The sequence below is a fragment of the Brachyhypopomus gauderio genome, chromosome 11 (genome assembly GCF_052324685.1).
Source record: "Brachyhypopomus gauderio isolate BG-103 chromosome 11, BGAUD_0.2, whole genome shotgun sequence".
Lineage (NCBI taxonomy): Eukaryota > Metazoa > Chordata > Actinopteri > Gymnotiformes > Hypopomidae > Brachyhypopomus > Brachyhypopomus gauderio.
In genome coordinates, this window is record NC_135221.1 from 13,758,782 (window position 1) to 13,776,295 (window position 17,514).

At 41.9% G+C, this 17,514-nt stretch overlaps 1 protein-coding gene across 2 annotated transcripts in view; it reads right to left on the reverse strand.

The window, feature by feature from the left end:
• The window catches only part of spon1b (spondin 1b), a 59,926-nt gene extending 58,329 nt beyond the window's left edge, over nucleotides 1-1,597 (reverse strand). For both annotated transcript variants that reach the window (XM_077022157.1, XM_077022155.1), the window contains exons 1-2: nucleotides 899-1,597; nucleotides 4-110 (exon numbers count right to left, since the gene is read on the reverse strand). In XM_077022157.1, coding sequence (XP_076878272.1) covers nucleotides 4-110; nucleotides 899-1,136 — 345 coding nt within the window. In that variant the 5' untranslated portion in view covers nucleotides 1,137-1,597. The remainder of the gene's footprint in view (nucleotides 1-3; nucleotides 111-898) is intronic.
• Between the last annotated feature and the right edge of the window lie 15,917 nt (nucleotides 1,598-17,514).

Genomic DNA, 17,514 nt, shown 5'->3' on the forward strand with positions numbered 1-17,514 from the left:
CACCTTGAAATTGCCAGCAAAATCACCAGGCACGTCTCCCTCTCGGCCCTCTTTCAGAGCAACCAGAACGAAGCCTCGGAAAAATACCGGACTGCTGGTATACACACTCACTAGAGAGAGACGGAGAGATATAGGTCAGATGTAGCAGAATATAGCTAATCAGCAGGTCAAATCTCCAAACTGTGCCAGGGCAAGTTGCAAACTGCCAACACGTTAAGCCTTGGTTCAAGCGTGTCAACGCCTGTGTGCTTTTCTCATGAAGTTGAACCTCCTGAAAATGAAAACGAGTGCAGACACGCTTGACGTGAAACTTAATGAGGGATCTTGCCGCATTATCTTAGTCACTTACACGAATATAAATTTAAATGGAAGTCATAAGTCACAGGAGTTTGCATACCCAGAACAACCAGAATATGATGTATAAAGATATAAGACTGCATTTTAAATCAAGTCTAGACAAGAATAATGTACAGCTAATTTTTGGTCTTCATCATATTCTCAAATAGATGACGTATCTTCGTGCTGAGTTTTAAACGTGCAGCTTCAAGCTCTAATTGTTTAACTGGTTATTGTTTCATTAACTTTTTGCGCCGGGTGGTCTTCATCGGTTTATGTGACTTGGCAGGTTAGGAGAACATCACACTTCACCACAGCAGTAACGTGGTAACATCACACTCCACCACAGCAGTAACGTGGTAACATCACACTCCACCACAGCAGTAACGTGGTATTGAGTCTGTTGGTCGTGTCGCGCAGGGAACCTGCGAGCGCGTCGGTTCTGGAGACGTTCAGCGCGCTCACGCTTGCGAGTCGCATTACAATCGTATTTCCTGTTCGGGATAAGGCATTAGAAATTGGTCTTGAGAAAAACTCTGACACATTCACAATGTTTCCTCACCTCTGTACGTGCTTCCAGGTTGGTAAGTTTCTGGATCTCCTTCCACTCTGAACTGAATCTCCTTTTGCACATCTCTCTGGGTTACAGGGTTCGGTGAGTCTTGGATCCTGCAATAACGCGCCCTGAACGGCAACCTGCCTGCCGTGGATCCGGTCAAGGCACCAGTACCGAACGGAACCACAATCAGAAGTAGACACTGGAAGAACAGTTTGTCTGTATGAAGCCCCATTGTTAACATCCACTTGGCAGACAAGTTTGAAATCTTGGTACGCGAAAGATTGAACGAACTGGATGATAAATATTTAAAAGAAACACTGCCTCCGATCCCGCCGAAACCGCTCAAACTTGTTTACGACCGAGTCCATTCACTTAAAGATGATGTAGTTTTCTCAGTAAGGACGGATCCGCTGTTACTGTATTATGGCCCCGTGTGGCGTAAAACTGGTTCAAAGCGACACGCGGACTTTATTCATTCTTCAGATCCACCAAATAGCGACACGTTCGGGCTGCGAAGGAGTCTCCTTGATACCGAACGACCCGCGATCTAGTGGGAATAGATTCAGCCAGCAGACTTTACACAAAAGCTAGACATACCAGCGCCTGTTGTGTTCAAGACGAGCTACTGACATTCTTGGTGAGGCGCACCGAGCAGCTTTGCCCGTGTTTGAACAGCCGTGCGCTGCAGCGACGCGAGGCTACATAAACACTAGAGGGGTGGTACAGTAAAAAAGGGAGTTTAAAAACACTCGTTTCATCACGGTCGAGCACTCTAAAACGGATTTCAAACGCTGTGTTTTTCTTTTAAGTGTCTATATATTTGTATGTATTTCACACACATATGTAATCACTAAACAAAAATATAGACTTCACATAAAAAAAGATCCTCAAATTTGTAGACTCATAAGTAGTCTTCCCACTTGAGTGAAGGTATGTTAGAAAAAAAAAAACGTTATATAAGTTATATAACCCCAAGCATGGTACTATTAACTGTAGAATATTCACTCATATGAAAACATCGAATTTCTTATACATATATAGGCCAATACATGAATGACACTAAAAACACATCGCTTTATAGAAGTAACTACCCCCCCCCCCAATTATTTAAAGCTACACTGATTAGTTTTCATTAAACACGGCAGCGTGACGCAACAGATGTCACACGAGTGTTCGCCGTTGTCCTATTTGTACAAAACCTGACCTTTTGTAGGTTTGCAAGAGTTCTTTACTGCATTTACAACTGAGCATCAAAATAAGTAATTAGTAATCCATACAATTAATAATGACTAAAATGTAAAAGGTTTTGGAATGAACAAACAAGCAAACCTCACAAGGTTTCCACCTCATTCTAGTTAAGGCCAGGAGAGCCAAAATAAATGCAGACACGCTGTGCCATATTCTGATACTTCTCTGAACACACAGACTCTTTCTTATAAGCTTTTTATTGAGGCTCTCTCCTTTACATTTTAATGAAAAAAAGAGCCAGCTATTCTTTTTGTATTTCACTTCCTGCCTCTCGCTATGGGATCCTAACACATGCAGCATGCAGCATTTTTTAAGCGTTGGGGTGTGGACTGCAAAACCCAAATGGCTTGGTGTGAAATGCGGCACACGAGGCGCTGTGTCCAGAGAGGCCTCCTCACACCCTCCCGGCTCCCGCCGCTCCTCCGTCTCACCCCTGACAGGAGACGTCCGTGTCCAGAGAGTGCAGGAGGCCTAACCCTGACTCGCACCACCTTTGGTCAGGCTTTGCTACTGACCATGGACTAAGAGAAGACCAAGAGGAACCAGAGACAAAGACAGAAATCAGCTTAAGCTTTGATATCAACATTTCTTCAAGCCATTTTTTACCATATTCTGTTGTTCATGTTATAAAACTTCACTCTCAAAGTGAATAGGTGAATAGGCAATAGGTGTTTAACTTGCTATTAAATAAACTTTTCAATAGTCAGCTAGCATATTAGGCTAATTTACTCTTCAATGGCGGCTAACGGGGCTTTAAAGGAATACTTTACAGAAATGGCATTTGTTAATGTTGCTAATAATCCGTTAAAACTGTACTGGAACTGTTTGCAGTTTGCCCTCAAAGCAAGCCCGTGGACACCCTGTGCTTTACTCACTTTTTGTACAATTGTAGGATTTTTTTATTGGTGTTTTTCCTATATAGGCTACAGCTGGACAGTGTCCTTAAAGGACTAGTAGGAAAAAAAACATCCCTACTCTAACAAAGAAGCCAATGAATAACCCGTGTCAGCGAATTACACTATTACTGCAGGAGCAAACAACCCTGGAAGTGTACAAGGCCAGACTAAACAGAGAACTCGACACAACTGCACTGCTAAACAGGAATGCCAGTGAGGAGCAGGGCATGTTAACTCTGCTTCTGAGGAGATGCTCATATTTTGCTCTGAAAAGGGCAGCTACCATCGACAGTGACTTTTAAAGCCTCAAGTCCGTATATATTGTGAGGTCACAACATACAGCACCAGTCTTTGAGTTATTCCAGATTTATTCAAAGTAAGACATCAGTGTGCATGAAAGTTATACAACTGATATCAAATTCAGATTACGGATGTATATTTTTAATGCCTCGTGGAGCATACTGAAGCCTCTTTAAAGGCTCAGGTGTGAAACTTCTCTCATATATATGATAATGACTTGCCAAATCAGCAGACTCTAGGCGAGCTGGAGCCCAGAACAGGATCGGACCTGCCGGGCTAAACAGCCGCTCGGTCCCTGGGTCAGCACCCTCTTCGTGTGGGCTTTAACTTAATGCTTTGCTGTGTAAATAAGACCCTGTCAAGGGGGCCTTATATTACAGTGGCCATATCTGCCTCCGAACCCATCAGGGATGTAGGAGTAGAAGAGGGGCAGCCCATGCTGACAGCCATGAGGAAACCATGTTGGCAGTTCTCTGAATTTTCTTGATCTCAATAATCAAGTTTTAAGCTCAGTTTGATGCGAATCCAGGTTTCCTGGGTTTCTTAATTTTAAAACACTCAGGTCGCATCAGGCAGTGTCCTACAGAACCATAAATAGGCCTTGAAGACAACATCTACACCTACATCTATACCATGTCTGGCATACTGCCCACAAAGGCTGAAAGGGCAGGATGAATCACCTCCAAATCTAAAAAAGCCCACGTTGCTTCTAATGATCTAATTCGATATTCTCTATTAAAGTAAAAAAAAAGAAAAAGGAAATCAAGAGGAGGACACGCAGATCAAATCTGTTCCAATTATCACCTCTGAGACTTGAAATGATCCTCAGCCTGCCAAGCAGTGCTACTGCACCAAGATCTAACGGCATCTTCTGGTGCTGGCGTAGAAGAACACGGCCGATGCTGCCACGTGGCCGGAGGAGGCTGGAGAAGTGATGACAAGGTCCTGGTGGTTCAGAGGAAGGCATGAGGCAGATCTCTTCCTCACAACTGGAAGAAATGTGCTTTTATCAGACAGAGGTGTAGCTGTATCAATATGGAGGTGCTGACGTTGTGACTTCTCCAAAAGAGAGCAGCAGACCCAGATCTGACCTGATCCAAGACCTGATCTGATCGAATGCCACATCTGCCCTCATCCGAGTCCTGGTTTGCAGGTTGTTTAGTAACATTTAGGGCTTTGGCTTGAGTGAGACATATTCAGAACAGGAAACCTGCTCATAAGGCATCATCTGACAGCAAGGGAATATTGCATGGAGAATTAGATTAATTTAGCAAATATAAGGGAGCCAGACTTCTGGGAGAAAGCTCCGCCCCAGTGCGTCTGCACTGTGAGTACACGCTGCATCTTTGCCCCAAGGTTCACATGCTGCCTGGGATGAAACATTGCAAACACCTGCCGAGATACGGGTTTGTCTTCCCAGGTAGAATTCAGCGTCGCAAACCTCAGTGCGGCAGAACACGATGAAGTGGTGGAGAAACTGACGGAATGCTTTGAGCATTAGTCAAACTGATTTACTACAGTGGCAAGCACAGCGTAGTCATTGTAGTCAGAACGCAGGGTCCTACGCTTTGTTCATTATGCCTAAATGTTCGTGTATTATCAAATGGCAACTGTTAACTAATGCATGTAGATTTCTCTGAATGTAGATTTCAGGTGAGTGCAGTGATTAGTACGTGAATGATTAGGACAGAGGAGGTGAAGGAGAGCTGTGATTGGTGGAGGTTTGCATGTGTATGTGCTTGGCTAGGTGCACACTGCTACATGACAAACCCTGTTATTACCTTATTCATTTTATTACATACTGTACATACCAACCTACCTACATACATGTTTGTACACACTAAATACATAACATAAATAAATTCAGTCTTCATGGGGGGTCTTAATGAACGATTCATAAATAAGGACAATATTCAGAAAAGTATAGTTTTCGCCTCAATTCCTGACCTAACGTCACAGTATTCTGGTTCATAACTGCATGGGTGTTTCAGGGTGTTCTCTCTCTCTCACTCCAGCTGAATGACGTACAGGCCTCGGATGCAGGTACAGCAGCGTAGAAGCAGCGGGGCCAGATCATGTATTCTCTTGCCACCCACCAGCAAAAAAGCCAGCCATTCTGTCCAGCAGTGCCGCTCATGTCATCCGGTGACACCACGGGGAAGGCTGACACTGCTGGAAATACACCACGCTCAAATGTGATCGGGCGGAAGCTACCCCGGTATGACGGACACGTTCGGTTTTCTGAGCACACAACAACAGTGTTGAGCGGAAGCGACAGTGCAGTATTCGTACAGAGCGCTGCAATCAGATTCAGTTATTATAAAAGAGAGAGGAGAAACTTATTAAACTGGGGGGGGGGAGGGGGGCATGTTGACTTTTTCTATAATAACAAATCTCTCTGAAGGTTTCTGCACAATTTCTTCCATAAGCTCTCCTTAAGTGTCTGTCTGTGAAGGAAGTCAAATGAGCTACTTACACAGTAGGAAAGTTGTTGTAGAGAATAATAGGCTAGATCCACCAGCAGAACAGTGATGTGCGACTGTACTAATGGATATAGAGCCTAGGGCAGTACTGCAATGATCAAGCATCTCAAATATGTTTCAGAGCACAGAGAGAATACAAGCAGATAAGAGATAGATTGGGTAGGAGCAGGTAAACCACATCTTATCCTCAGAACTGCTTTGTTCTTTGATGAAGTTCTATTCCACAAATACAACAATTGCATTAGCAACTTGCATGTTAACATTTTAATCTAGTTTATGACAGAAAAATATCGTTTCATAGTTGTAATGTTAATAGCAACAATATGTGTATATAGTGATCTCTTTAATTGAGATTTACCATTGTTGTTATCCCTCGTTTGTCTGTTCTTTGCACCTCATAGCAGGATCATATCTGCAGGATAAGTTAACAATCCTATAGACATTATTACTGTACTTTCTAACTTCCATCAGACTTAACAGAGTCCAACCCCTCCCTTTAAATACCACAGCCTCCTCCAAACCTTTCTTCAAAGCTTTTTCCTCCAGAGACACACACACACACACACACACACACACACACACACACACACTTGGTGGGTAGCCTACCAGTCTGTTCTATACGTGTGCATGCAAAATGAGCAGACTGAGAGAAACACATCCTTACAGAAATGTTTTTATGACAGGAAAATACAGCCAGACTGTAATGAAATGCTTAGTTCCTATTATTTTTTTTTGGCTCCTAAGAGCTAAAAACTATTATAATCAAATTAGGATGTGAAAGCAGTTTGGTATCATTTCCTAAGATCAAACTACTCAATAAAATATCACTGGTATTGGGCAAATACATTCTTCTGAACTGGCTGAAAATATAGCACTGCTTGTGAAGGTCCTGACTAAAGAGACAGACAGGAGTTTGTCCCCAGCGATGCACAAGCTTAATTAGTGCAACTTTCACTCTGAGAGTTACGAGCTGTAGAAGAAGCGTCTGAAAAGGTCAGTCAAATTAGTGTCACAGGTGACTGCAACACTATAGTTTCTCAGAGCTTCTACACTTGTGTTAAGTACACTTGTGTTAGAAATAGACTGTGGGTTCAGAACTACATCTTTGTGACACCAACTATGGCTTTCTAATAGTAAATATTACAACAAGCTGAATTATTACAGATGAACGTAGCACATCTATTTCTGTCTTTCTTTCTTACTTTCTTTCTTTTTAAGCAATTTAATTTGTCTCAATTGATCAGGAACATGTACCACACTGAATCAACTAATGCTTCCTAGTATGACGATGCAGTGATCCATTATAGAATGTATAGCTCAGGACGAAGAGAACACTTTCATGAAGAATGAAGATTTTAAAAAGCATTAGGGCTATGAAACTGCAGTCTCGAAGGACCAGAGTCTAACTCGTCTGGCTTACGGGTGCCGGCAGCTATCTTGGCTCTAGCCAGCAGTTTCATCCTAAAGCTTAAACATCAGTAAGTGCTATTGCACTGTGAAACAACATAGTTAATATTGACGACTATCATTCCTGAAGTAAAACAGCTGTGCAAAGTTTGAGAACAAACTTGAAGTTACCACAATGACCAATTAACAGTAGAATTATGACAAAAAGAATAAATGGTTTATGTCACAAGGAATTCGGTACCCTATTAAACCCGCACCAATCCAGGAAACCCTCAGAGGAGCAGTTTGTTGTAAAATGTTTCCTCTCCAGTGTCATCTTTGTTATTCTTCGCAGAGCTTTTTATAGCAAGGGGGAAAACAGCATATACAAGCTGTTAGCAATTTGAAGGCCTCATAAATCTGGCATCATTGTTTTTAAATGAGCCAGGTATTCTAGGCTGCTTTGTTGACTGCAGATATATGTGTGGCTGCTTGTGCCCGGATGCTGTCAGAAGAAATGAAACGCAAAGCGTTCAGGAGATTACCATTTGGTCCCTGCTTGGAAGTGCTGGGACTTCTCTGTGTTTAATTGAGGCATAATGCAATCTTTCAGAAGAATCCGAGTTAAGCTCCCCCATCCGACGTGCTGCTATGGCGGAATAATGAGCTTGGGATGGATGAGGTATACATGTTTCAGCGTAGAGAAAATAAGGGGGGGGGGGGGGGAGAGAATCATTCCATCAGTTGCTGGGAGCAGTGGGAAGAGACGGGGACGTGCTGTGGTTCCAACCCAGTCCCAGTCCAACCCAACCCCCAACTCCCAGCCCCCCAGTTCTGCTCCAGGGAGAATATAAAACTTCCCTGAAAGTGCTGACCCATGTGGGAAGAAATACGAACACGGGCTCCATCCCCGTGATGACTTCATCTACTATAAAACACCCTCCAGCAGACATATATCGCCTCGTTCCTCACAGCAGTGGGAGAAGTGGCCGGACCGTGTTTTATGACACAATCCCTGCCTATAGTCAAACCTGCAGCACACCTTGACAAAACCCGCCATAATCCGCCTGCTGCTTCCACCACCACCACCGCCGCCGGTTCAGCCCACAATCTGTAATCTGGGGCCATTCCCTCGGAGTGTTTGACAGCCCAGATTAGCGTTAACACAGAGTTACCGTGATTACGTTGCTTATCTGGAAGAGAGGCGTATGCCGTTTTGCATTATCAAAACAGCCTCTTTGTCAGTCGTGTTAAAAGACAAAGAACGAGCAGTAAACAAGCGTCGCCCGTAGCGTCCTCAAGCACAGATTTGATATTCTGAAAGAAAAACACAAACGTCGTCCCGTTTGCTTCGCTCTGCTACTCCAAGCAGCACAACACAATCAAAAGGCCATTATAACTGGAACAGCAAATCATATCTGCTGAATATAAATGCGCTCTGGAGGGGAAATAAGGCACAAATTAAATTTGATTGACTGGCTAGCCCCACTGAGCACTCCCAGTGCCCCCACAGACACAGACAAGCAAGGAGGCCAACTCCCAGACAGAAGAATGATTCAGGGGTGAACCCACTCTCCTTAGGGCACTCGACACCCAACCAACTGAACACATACCAGGTGGGCGTCAGTTCTAATAACTTAGCTTGTGTGTGTAGCAGGCTGAGCCGGAAGGGAAGCGTTTGCTTCGGTTGTCTGGACCTCTGCCTCAAAATGATCTTGTTTGATCAGTTATGTAGAGCGAAGTGTGAAACGGAGACACGTTCTCTACTCTTTCATTTTTGTTCAGTGGCTTGAGAAGGGAGCCCTCTGCTCAGCTGGTTGTGTCAAGCACAATCCAAACACATTCAAAGCCTGATCCCAGAGGAGTCTGGCTGGCCTGCCTGGGCTGGCCAGGTGCCTTTTGTCCACAGTGACTGGACCTTCTGAGACGGTGTGGCTTGCATGGCAAGAAAGAGAGACAGAAGGAATACACGGAACCTGCTTAATTCCAGAACAGGCTTGTGGACCACACAAGGCCGAATTTAAAGCAGATTCCTATTGGCTCACTCCGTCTCCACGGACACTGCGAGCTCCACCTTCAAAGCAATGTCTGGCCTGGGCGGAGACGTCACATCATGCCCCTGCTCATTTTTCACCCGCGTGGCATGTCAGTAGTGCAGGGCTTATGCACCGAGGGTATACAGACACTTATCTTGCATGCACATGCAACCTTTTGATGCACTGCATACCGGAGTCCTTTCATGCGTTTGACTTACCAATGCATCACGTTGCTAAATGGTGTGCCATGTAACAGACTGCCTGGGGGCATGATGAAGAGATTCCTCTGAGAACAGAAGCTCAGAGACGCCAGCCCAAGCGACGTGTGGCACTTATAAATGGTGCCAGTTGCACCGGGGAGATAAGTGCATAGAAAAGGGATCTGGCTGACAGCTCAAAACACACGGCAGCGCTGATGGAGATCGCTGGGGCACAGATGAACAACAGAGCCCCGTCATCAGAGGGTCTCCAGGACCCCAGGTGGACCCACACGGCACCTTCATTACAAACGCAGAGGCAAAGCCAGACACAGTGCCTGCCAATCTGGAGATCTTTCATACATGTAACATCTCATAATTATGGGAGCATTTGAGACAGGACTGGTGTCAAATAAAATACATTTCAGAACATATTAAAGGCAACAAGTGATGTATTTCAAAAGGTGCACTATGTACATGGTTTGATCATGGCTCTAATCTAATTTGGTTCAGTGTTTTAACTAATTTAACAATCACGACACATGCTAATGAGACTTAACTTGTCACTCTTTCATACTGCATCCTGGAAAACTGCTATGTGCTGTTTTTACAATGATTGTGGTAACTATAGACTTTGATTCTTTGACCAAAGTCTCAGCCTTCAAAGCAAGCTGCAGACAGAGGGTGAAACAGAACCAGCACTCACATTTGGAAAACTTGCAGGCGACAGATGGAAAACAGGTGTTTTAATTAAGCGTAGTTTATAGAGAATTTGCAGTTTTCTCCAGAGTATATGCTGGCCCCAAACACAAACAATTAATTTGCATGTATTATGTTAGGAAATGGTGGTTGGTCTTGGGTCTTTAATGTTATGCAAGAGCACGTTATAGAATATTTCAAACCATGTGGACATTCTTTGTTTGCCAGGATTTCTCCATGGCAACAGAACAGAGACAGATGAAAATGTATTATGATACAGATTTCATTTTTTTTTCCTGGATGACTGTTTTACTGACCTACAGTGTGCATATATCAAACACTTGCATAAAGATCAACATACAAAAACAGAAAAGAGGATATGTTCATTTTTAACACATATTTTTGATTTACCTATTTAAAGATAACTCATTAAACCAAGATTAAACACTCTTTATCTACAGAGATGTGCAAATTCCCCAGTACCCACGTTTCTGATTAAGCCTGGTCTTACAATTAAAAAAAAAAGATTTTCAGTACTGATTATCCAGAGATGTCCTAGATTAGACCGAAGTTAGGCCCACCTTCGTCAGAAATGTACTGAGCTCTAAATTCAGCTCAGCAGGACCACGAGCATAACCCCCACCCCATCACACACGAGCATAACCCCCACCCCCATCACACACAGCTTCTCCATTTACTACATTTGAACTGTGCTGCTTCTTATTCAGACATTTCTCCTATCTACTTCTGATTTACACAAGCAGGAAGGGGTCATGGAAAGTTCACGGGCAACTCCATGAACTATACATGTTCTATTCTCGCCACAGTCACAAACTTGATAAGCGGCTGAAAAACTTCTAAAACACAGAGGAGATGCCAAGGTGCAAACACAACCACCACCAGTGAAGAGCCAAGGGTCCGTGTGGACGGTTTATGCTTTTGACTAATTTAACCGAAGTTCTGTGTATTTCCAGTCATATGGGCTCCTATCATAAGTCCAAATTCACTGATAAACTGTGTATATTACGTGCGTGGTTGGGACTTTGACAGCATCATCTTGTCGGACATAGAAGTGGCTCAAACATTAACATTAGTAACAAAGAAAGACAAATGTTTTTGAGGCATTGCATGTCCATTAGATAAGTAAACATATTTCTGTCTCATGGATGGTAAACAAACCATTGGTAAACAAATTAAACTTCAAAGGGAAGAGAGAAGGATTTGGTGTTACATCAAAACGCAACATCAGCCAACTCAAATGAGAAACTGCGAGACACAGGCATAGACTTTGCTGCGCCTTTTCTTGGTTGCAAAATCCATAAAACACCCAGAAAAGTTATTTGAAAGAGACATGAATGCAATATAGCAAACACATTCCAAAAGTCACTATGAGAAATTACTGAGCAGCTGCATTTAATATTTTTCTCTTAACAGTATAATTAAATTCTTGAAGGTACAGAGCACACAAGTACAGTCACAAATGGTTAAGCAACCATCTTCCCAGTAAAATATCCAGCATCAATTTCATTTTGGAGCCCATGCAGCATATTTCCAGAAGCTCTTACTGTAGCATGGCACCGAGCCCATACATATGATTTAAAAGCCCAACGAGGACTCTGCCACAGTTCACAGCTCTAATTATTGCCAATTCGTGTAATTTCTTTTTAAACACCAGTGCTCTCCAGCAGATATGCACCAACATATGCTGAAATATATGCCCTCTTGCCCCGAAAACAGCAAAAAATAAATGAATTAATAAAAAAGCCTTTTTAGTTGAAATGTGTTTTTGTTAATGTTTGGTGCCGTGACCCATCTCAATATGTCAACACATCAAGTCCAATTTATTTGTATAATGCTTTTAACAGCCATTATCACAAAGCAGCTTTACGTGACAGTGGTAAGGAAAAACACAAGAAACCCTGAGAGAAACCAAGACTAAAAAGTGGGTGTCCATGGTCATCACAACAGCAACAAATAAAGAAATAAAAACAATAAACAATGAAAGTCTATTCTGGGTTCCTAGAAGTCTTAGTCTGTTTGATAAGTGTGGGTGTGATTGAATCCCAATTGGCCCAAGAATGTCTGCCCAGGGAATGTAGAAATGGAGGCTGGAGTGGGCCACAGTATTAAAGTATGTAAAATAGGGATCTAAAATATGCAAGAATGGACTCCAGCAGATCGAACTATGGCAGCACCGCTACAGGGGTAGAGTTTCCAGAAGGAAACACAGACAAGAGACCCAATTAAACAAATAAGTATTCAGCCTAGCCTTAAATATTGAGACTCGAACATTGACAAGAAGGTTATTCTATTGTGTGAGAGCTTTATAGGAAAAAGGTTCTGCCCCATGCTGTAGATTTCTTTATTCTAGGTATAGTAAACAGCCTGCACCTTTTGATCTAAGCAGACGTTGTGGATCATAATGCACCAAGAGCTTGCTAAGGTACTGTGGGGCTTTGTAAGTTATTAGATGTATTTTAAAATCAATATAAAAATTTACTGGAAGCCAATGAGATGTAGATAAGATAGGCATATTATCAAAGTTTGTAGTTTTAGCCGGAACTCAGGCTGCTGCATTTCAACCTGACAGGAACTTGTTTGTGCTTTAAGTGTACATGCAGGTAGTACAGACATTATAGTACAGACATTACAGTAGTACAGTCTGGAAGTGATACATGCATGGACTATATTTTCTGCACCATGTAATGATAAACAGTTATTATTCTCAGCAATCTTCCTGAAGTGGAAAAGGTTGTCCTGTAAATATTATTTACATGAACTTCAAGTGGGAGACCAGGATCCATAATTACACCAAGGTCTTTCACTGTTAAAGATGGAGTGATTGAGAAACCATCAAAGTTTATTACATAACAAGTGAGTATGGCCCTGACTGCCAGGGGGCCTAATAAAAGCACTTATGTTTTGTCAGGATTAAGTGAGAAAGTTTCACAACAGCCAGTGTCTGATGTCCTTTACAATATTCCTCAATATTAAGCTGAAATTTGTCATCTGGTCTGGATGAGACATAATAAGCACTGCAGTATCATCAGCACATCAGTGCAAACAGACACAGTGTTTATAAATAAATTCACCTACAGGGGAGAATATGTATAAAAAATATGCAGGGATCTACAATGGATCCATGTGGAACACCAAACCAAACCTTGAAAAGTCTCTATTTATGTTCACAAACTGATAATGATCAACTAAGTAAGATTTAATCCAGGAAAACGCTTCTCCCCTAATCACAATATGTTCAAGTCTATTTATTAAAATGTGATCTATGCTGTCAAATACTGCACTGTGATCAAGCGGTATAAACAAATAGAGACCACCCTGTTCAGGAGCCAACAACAGCTCAGTAACTAATCAGCGCTGCACTATGATGAAACCTAAACAACCTAATAAACCCTGACTGAGAGACGTCACACATCTGCTTCTGATGCAGGTGCAAGCTCAGCTGCTGAGATACTGCTGCTCTTAGCATCTAAGAAAATAAAGATAAGGTTTTAGATCAGTGTGTAGTTTGACAACTAGCATGGTTAGCTTTCTTGATGAGTGGTTTGATGACTGCTAATTTGAAGGATTTATGTATGTAGACAATGTTCAGGGAGGACTTCATTATATTTAGTAGAGGTTCGATTACTTGAGATAGAATTTTTTTAAGGAAGTGTGTGGGCAATGAATCTAGCAAAGCGGGAGATCATTGATGTTAGATCAGACTCTTGAATAGGAGTAAAGGATTGTAATGACTTTATTGGCATGGTTATTTTGGTTTCTGTGTAACTGCCTGATGTCACATTAATCCTCTAAATGTTGCATCTAATGTGTTTAATTTTCTCTTTGAAAACATTCATGAAGTCATTACTATGTGATGTAATCTGAGCTTTGGTGTCAGTTTCCTAATCGTTCTATTGTATAAATAAAAATCTAGGATTAGCTTTGTTATCTTCTATTAGGGTAGAGAGATAAGCTATTTGAGTTGTAATAAGTGTCTTTCTATAGTTAAAAAGGCACTCCTTCCACGTGAACTGGAAGACTACAAATTTAGTCTGGAGCCATTTACGTTTTATCTTTCAAGTGTTTTGAATTGCACATGTGATCATTATACCATGGCATAATATTTTATTCTTAAGTAGCACATCATTACATGTGCAGCAAAATACTAATTATGAGCATTCAGTCATTTTATAACTTTATGCAGGTTTTGAGGAAATCAAAGTCTGAAATGATAAATTTGGGACATTTACAATAAAGCTAGGTGCAGTAGATGACATGCTCATGCATCCAGTGTAGAACCGTGGTGAGGTGACTGCACTGTCAGAATGTGATAGGAGAATGGGCTGGAAGTGCCAGAACAGGGTGGGATGGCTGTATTCTCTATGTCTATGCCCAGTGATGGCTTAGTTACCTTGAAAAATTTATCCGATTACTGATTACTCCTTTTAAAAAGTCACTTAGTTATGTTACTGATTACTTGATTTTAAAAGTAACTATGTTTGATTACTTACTTTAGTAGTTACATTCAGCAGCAAAATTAGTTTTTCCAATACTCACTTTATTGGAAGTGCATTTTTAACAGTAACAATGTATCTCCTGACCAGTGTTGGGGAGTAACGAATTACATGTAACGACGTTATGTAATTTATTTACAAAAAAAGTGTAACTGTAATTCGTTATAGTTACAATGAGAAAATATGGAAATATTAGGAATTACAATTTTAGTTATATTTAAAAAATATAAACAAAAACCTTTGCAAAATATTCAATTATATGTTTTATTGCTTTGCGCCCTATATTGCTGTTTCCCGCTTGTTTCTGTGCTGCAGCAGCAAGCACACGGTTCAGTTTCAGCTCAAGCATCAATAATGACAGATGCCTTCAAGCACTGGAAATTTAAGGAGCATTTCACATACATCAGTGAAAATGGCTCAAATTTAACTGTCCAATGCAAGCAGTGTTTGCCGGCTATCAAGAAGTTGTCCACGTCGAAGTGAAATGCATTTTGGTATCTAATCAAGTGCAACACATGAAAATTGTATAGAATGCAGTATTTGGAGATAAAATGCCGTTATTTACAACTAGTGTAAGTAAAGATGGTTAATAGATATGTGCAGAATAGATAAATCACCTAGGGAAATGCATGTATGTGTAATGTAGTTATGACAGTCCAATGCACAGGGAAAAGAAAAATAGCATGGTATAAATAAATGTGATAAATACAGATGGAATCATACAGATAATATACAGATTATCCCAGGCCTGGGCAAACTACGGCCCGCGGGCCACATCCGGCCCGTTGTGCGTCCCTGTCCGGCCGCGAGAGGCCAATCATAAATTTAACAAATATCTATGTCGTGCGTGCAATACAACTGTGACGCTTTTATTTTGAAAGCGCTACGTTTTTGTTAATTCCGTGTGGATGTACGTGCGTGTGTGTGAGCTGTGCAAGAAACACTGTAGATGATTGCACGAACCTCCGCGAACGGCGGAACATTTACGTGACAAATTATAATTGTGAATTGTGTTCCAGGTTTGAAAAGTGCTGGAATGTTGGCTAAAGTACTTGAAAATGCTTGAAATTGTAACTGTATTTCGATTCACAACAAATAGCTGACTGAACAGGGGGGTATTCCAGAAAGCGGATTCAGTGATAAAACCGGGTAAGTAAACTCAGAGTTAACGAAAACTCAAGGTTTTCCGTTCCAGAAACCGAGCTGAGAGAGAACCTGAGTCAGCTGGGAAATATTGAAATGGACCTTGAAAGTGCCGTAGAAGTGCTTTAAAGCTAGGTTTAAGCCTGGTTTATACTTGACGCGGTGCGAGCAGCGCGGGGGTCCGCGCGGCGAAAATGACGTAATCGCGGTGGCTCTGCGCTGTTGATTCGCGAGGTTGTGCACCTCTCGAATTTTGTAACTTCTCGCGCGCGCCGCGCTTCAGCGCGATGGACAAAGTCATGTTTGCAGGGTTCATACACCTTTACAAGGTGGAATTAAAGCATTTGTACGTCACTTTCAAGGTCCGTTTCAATATTTCCCAGCACGTTAAACTTAATTAAGGTAAATATTTATACATGTACTCAAAATTATTCAAAATAATTTGCTTTTTTATCACATTATTTAATGGTTGTTTAAAGTCTTCACGTTCTTCACGTTTAAAGTCTCTCATGTTTCGTCCTGGAATTACAAGAGGCTCGTATTTGTTAATGTAATACAAGAAAACTGTTCATTCAGATGGCTATTTGTTGTGAAACGAAGTAGTTACAACTTCAAACATTTTCAAGTATTTAGCCTAAATTCCAGCACTTTTCAAATCTGAAACAAAAAGCAACATTAAAATTGGTCAGGTAAATGTTCCTTCCATTGTTTTTGAGGGGTGTTTCTTTATACTAACACACATCGTTTCGGAGAACACTACACAGAATGTGACGCGGCAAGTATAAACTAGGGGTGGGCGGATCGATATTTATATCGATAGTATCGATACAAGCCGATTTCCCTCTCCATTAATTACAATGGAATATGACTTCCATACATCAGACTTTCCTGTAGTTGGCCTAATTGTGGTGTATTCGCCTGTTTTAATTGAATTTTCCACAGCTGAAACTGGTTGACCGTCTACAGCAGGGGTCGGCGACCTATGGCACGCGTGCCACCATTGGCACGAGGCATAATCACTGGCACGCGACACGCTGGACCAGCATCAGCAAAAATATATAAATTATTATATTAATGGATTATAATTTAAAGTAAAAAGTATCACCCCCCCCCCCAACGGTTTGGAAGTATCGGTATAGATATCGATATCGGCGATACTGACCAGTATCATATCGGTATCGTATCGATACCAAAATTCAGAGTATCGCCCACCCCTAGTATAAACGCCTCCACCGTTTGCGTAAGTTCGTGCGAGGTGGGCGGGGCCACCGTAATGACGTCATTTTCGTTTGCGTGGCCCTCTGACACAATTCAGGTTTCTCATGTGGCCCCTTGTAAAAATTAATTGCCCACCCCTGGATTATCCTGTACCACTGTAGATAGGGATATGCAGATGTGAATTGAAGAGGAACACTGTACAGATGTTATGTGGATGGTATGGATAGAGGGGATGGTCTTTGGGAAGAGTTCAATAAGATGACCGCTGTGGGAAATAAGTGGTTTCTGAACCTGCTTGTGTTAGTCTGCAAACTGTGAAAATGGTAGAGCCTGGGGGAGGAGCAGAAAAGAGTATGGCCCGATGACAGGAGTCTGAGAATCCTACATGCCTGGTGCAGGCATCTCTTCTTGTGGACCTCCTGTGATTGCCTGTCAGCAATTCCCTCTCAGCTTAGTACTCTTTTAAGGTTCACACTGTCAGTTCTCAAAAATTAAATGT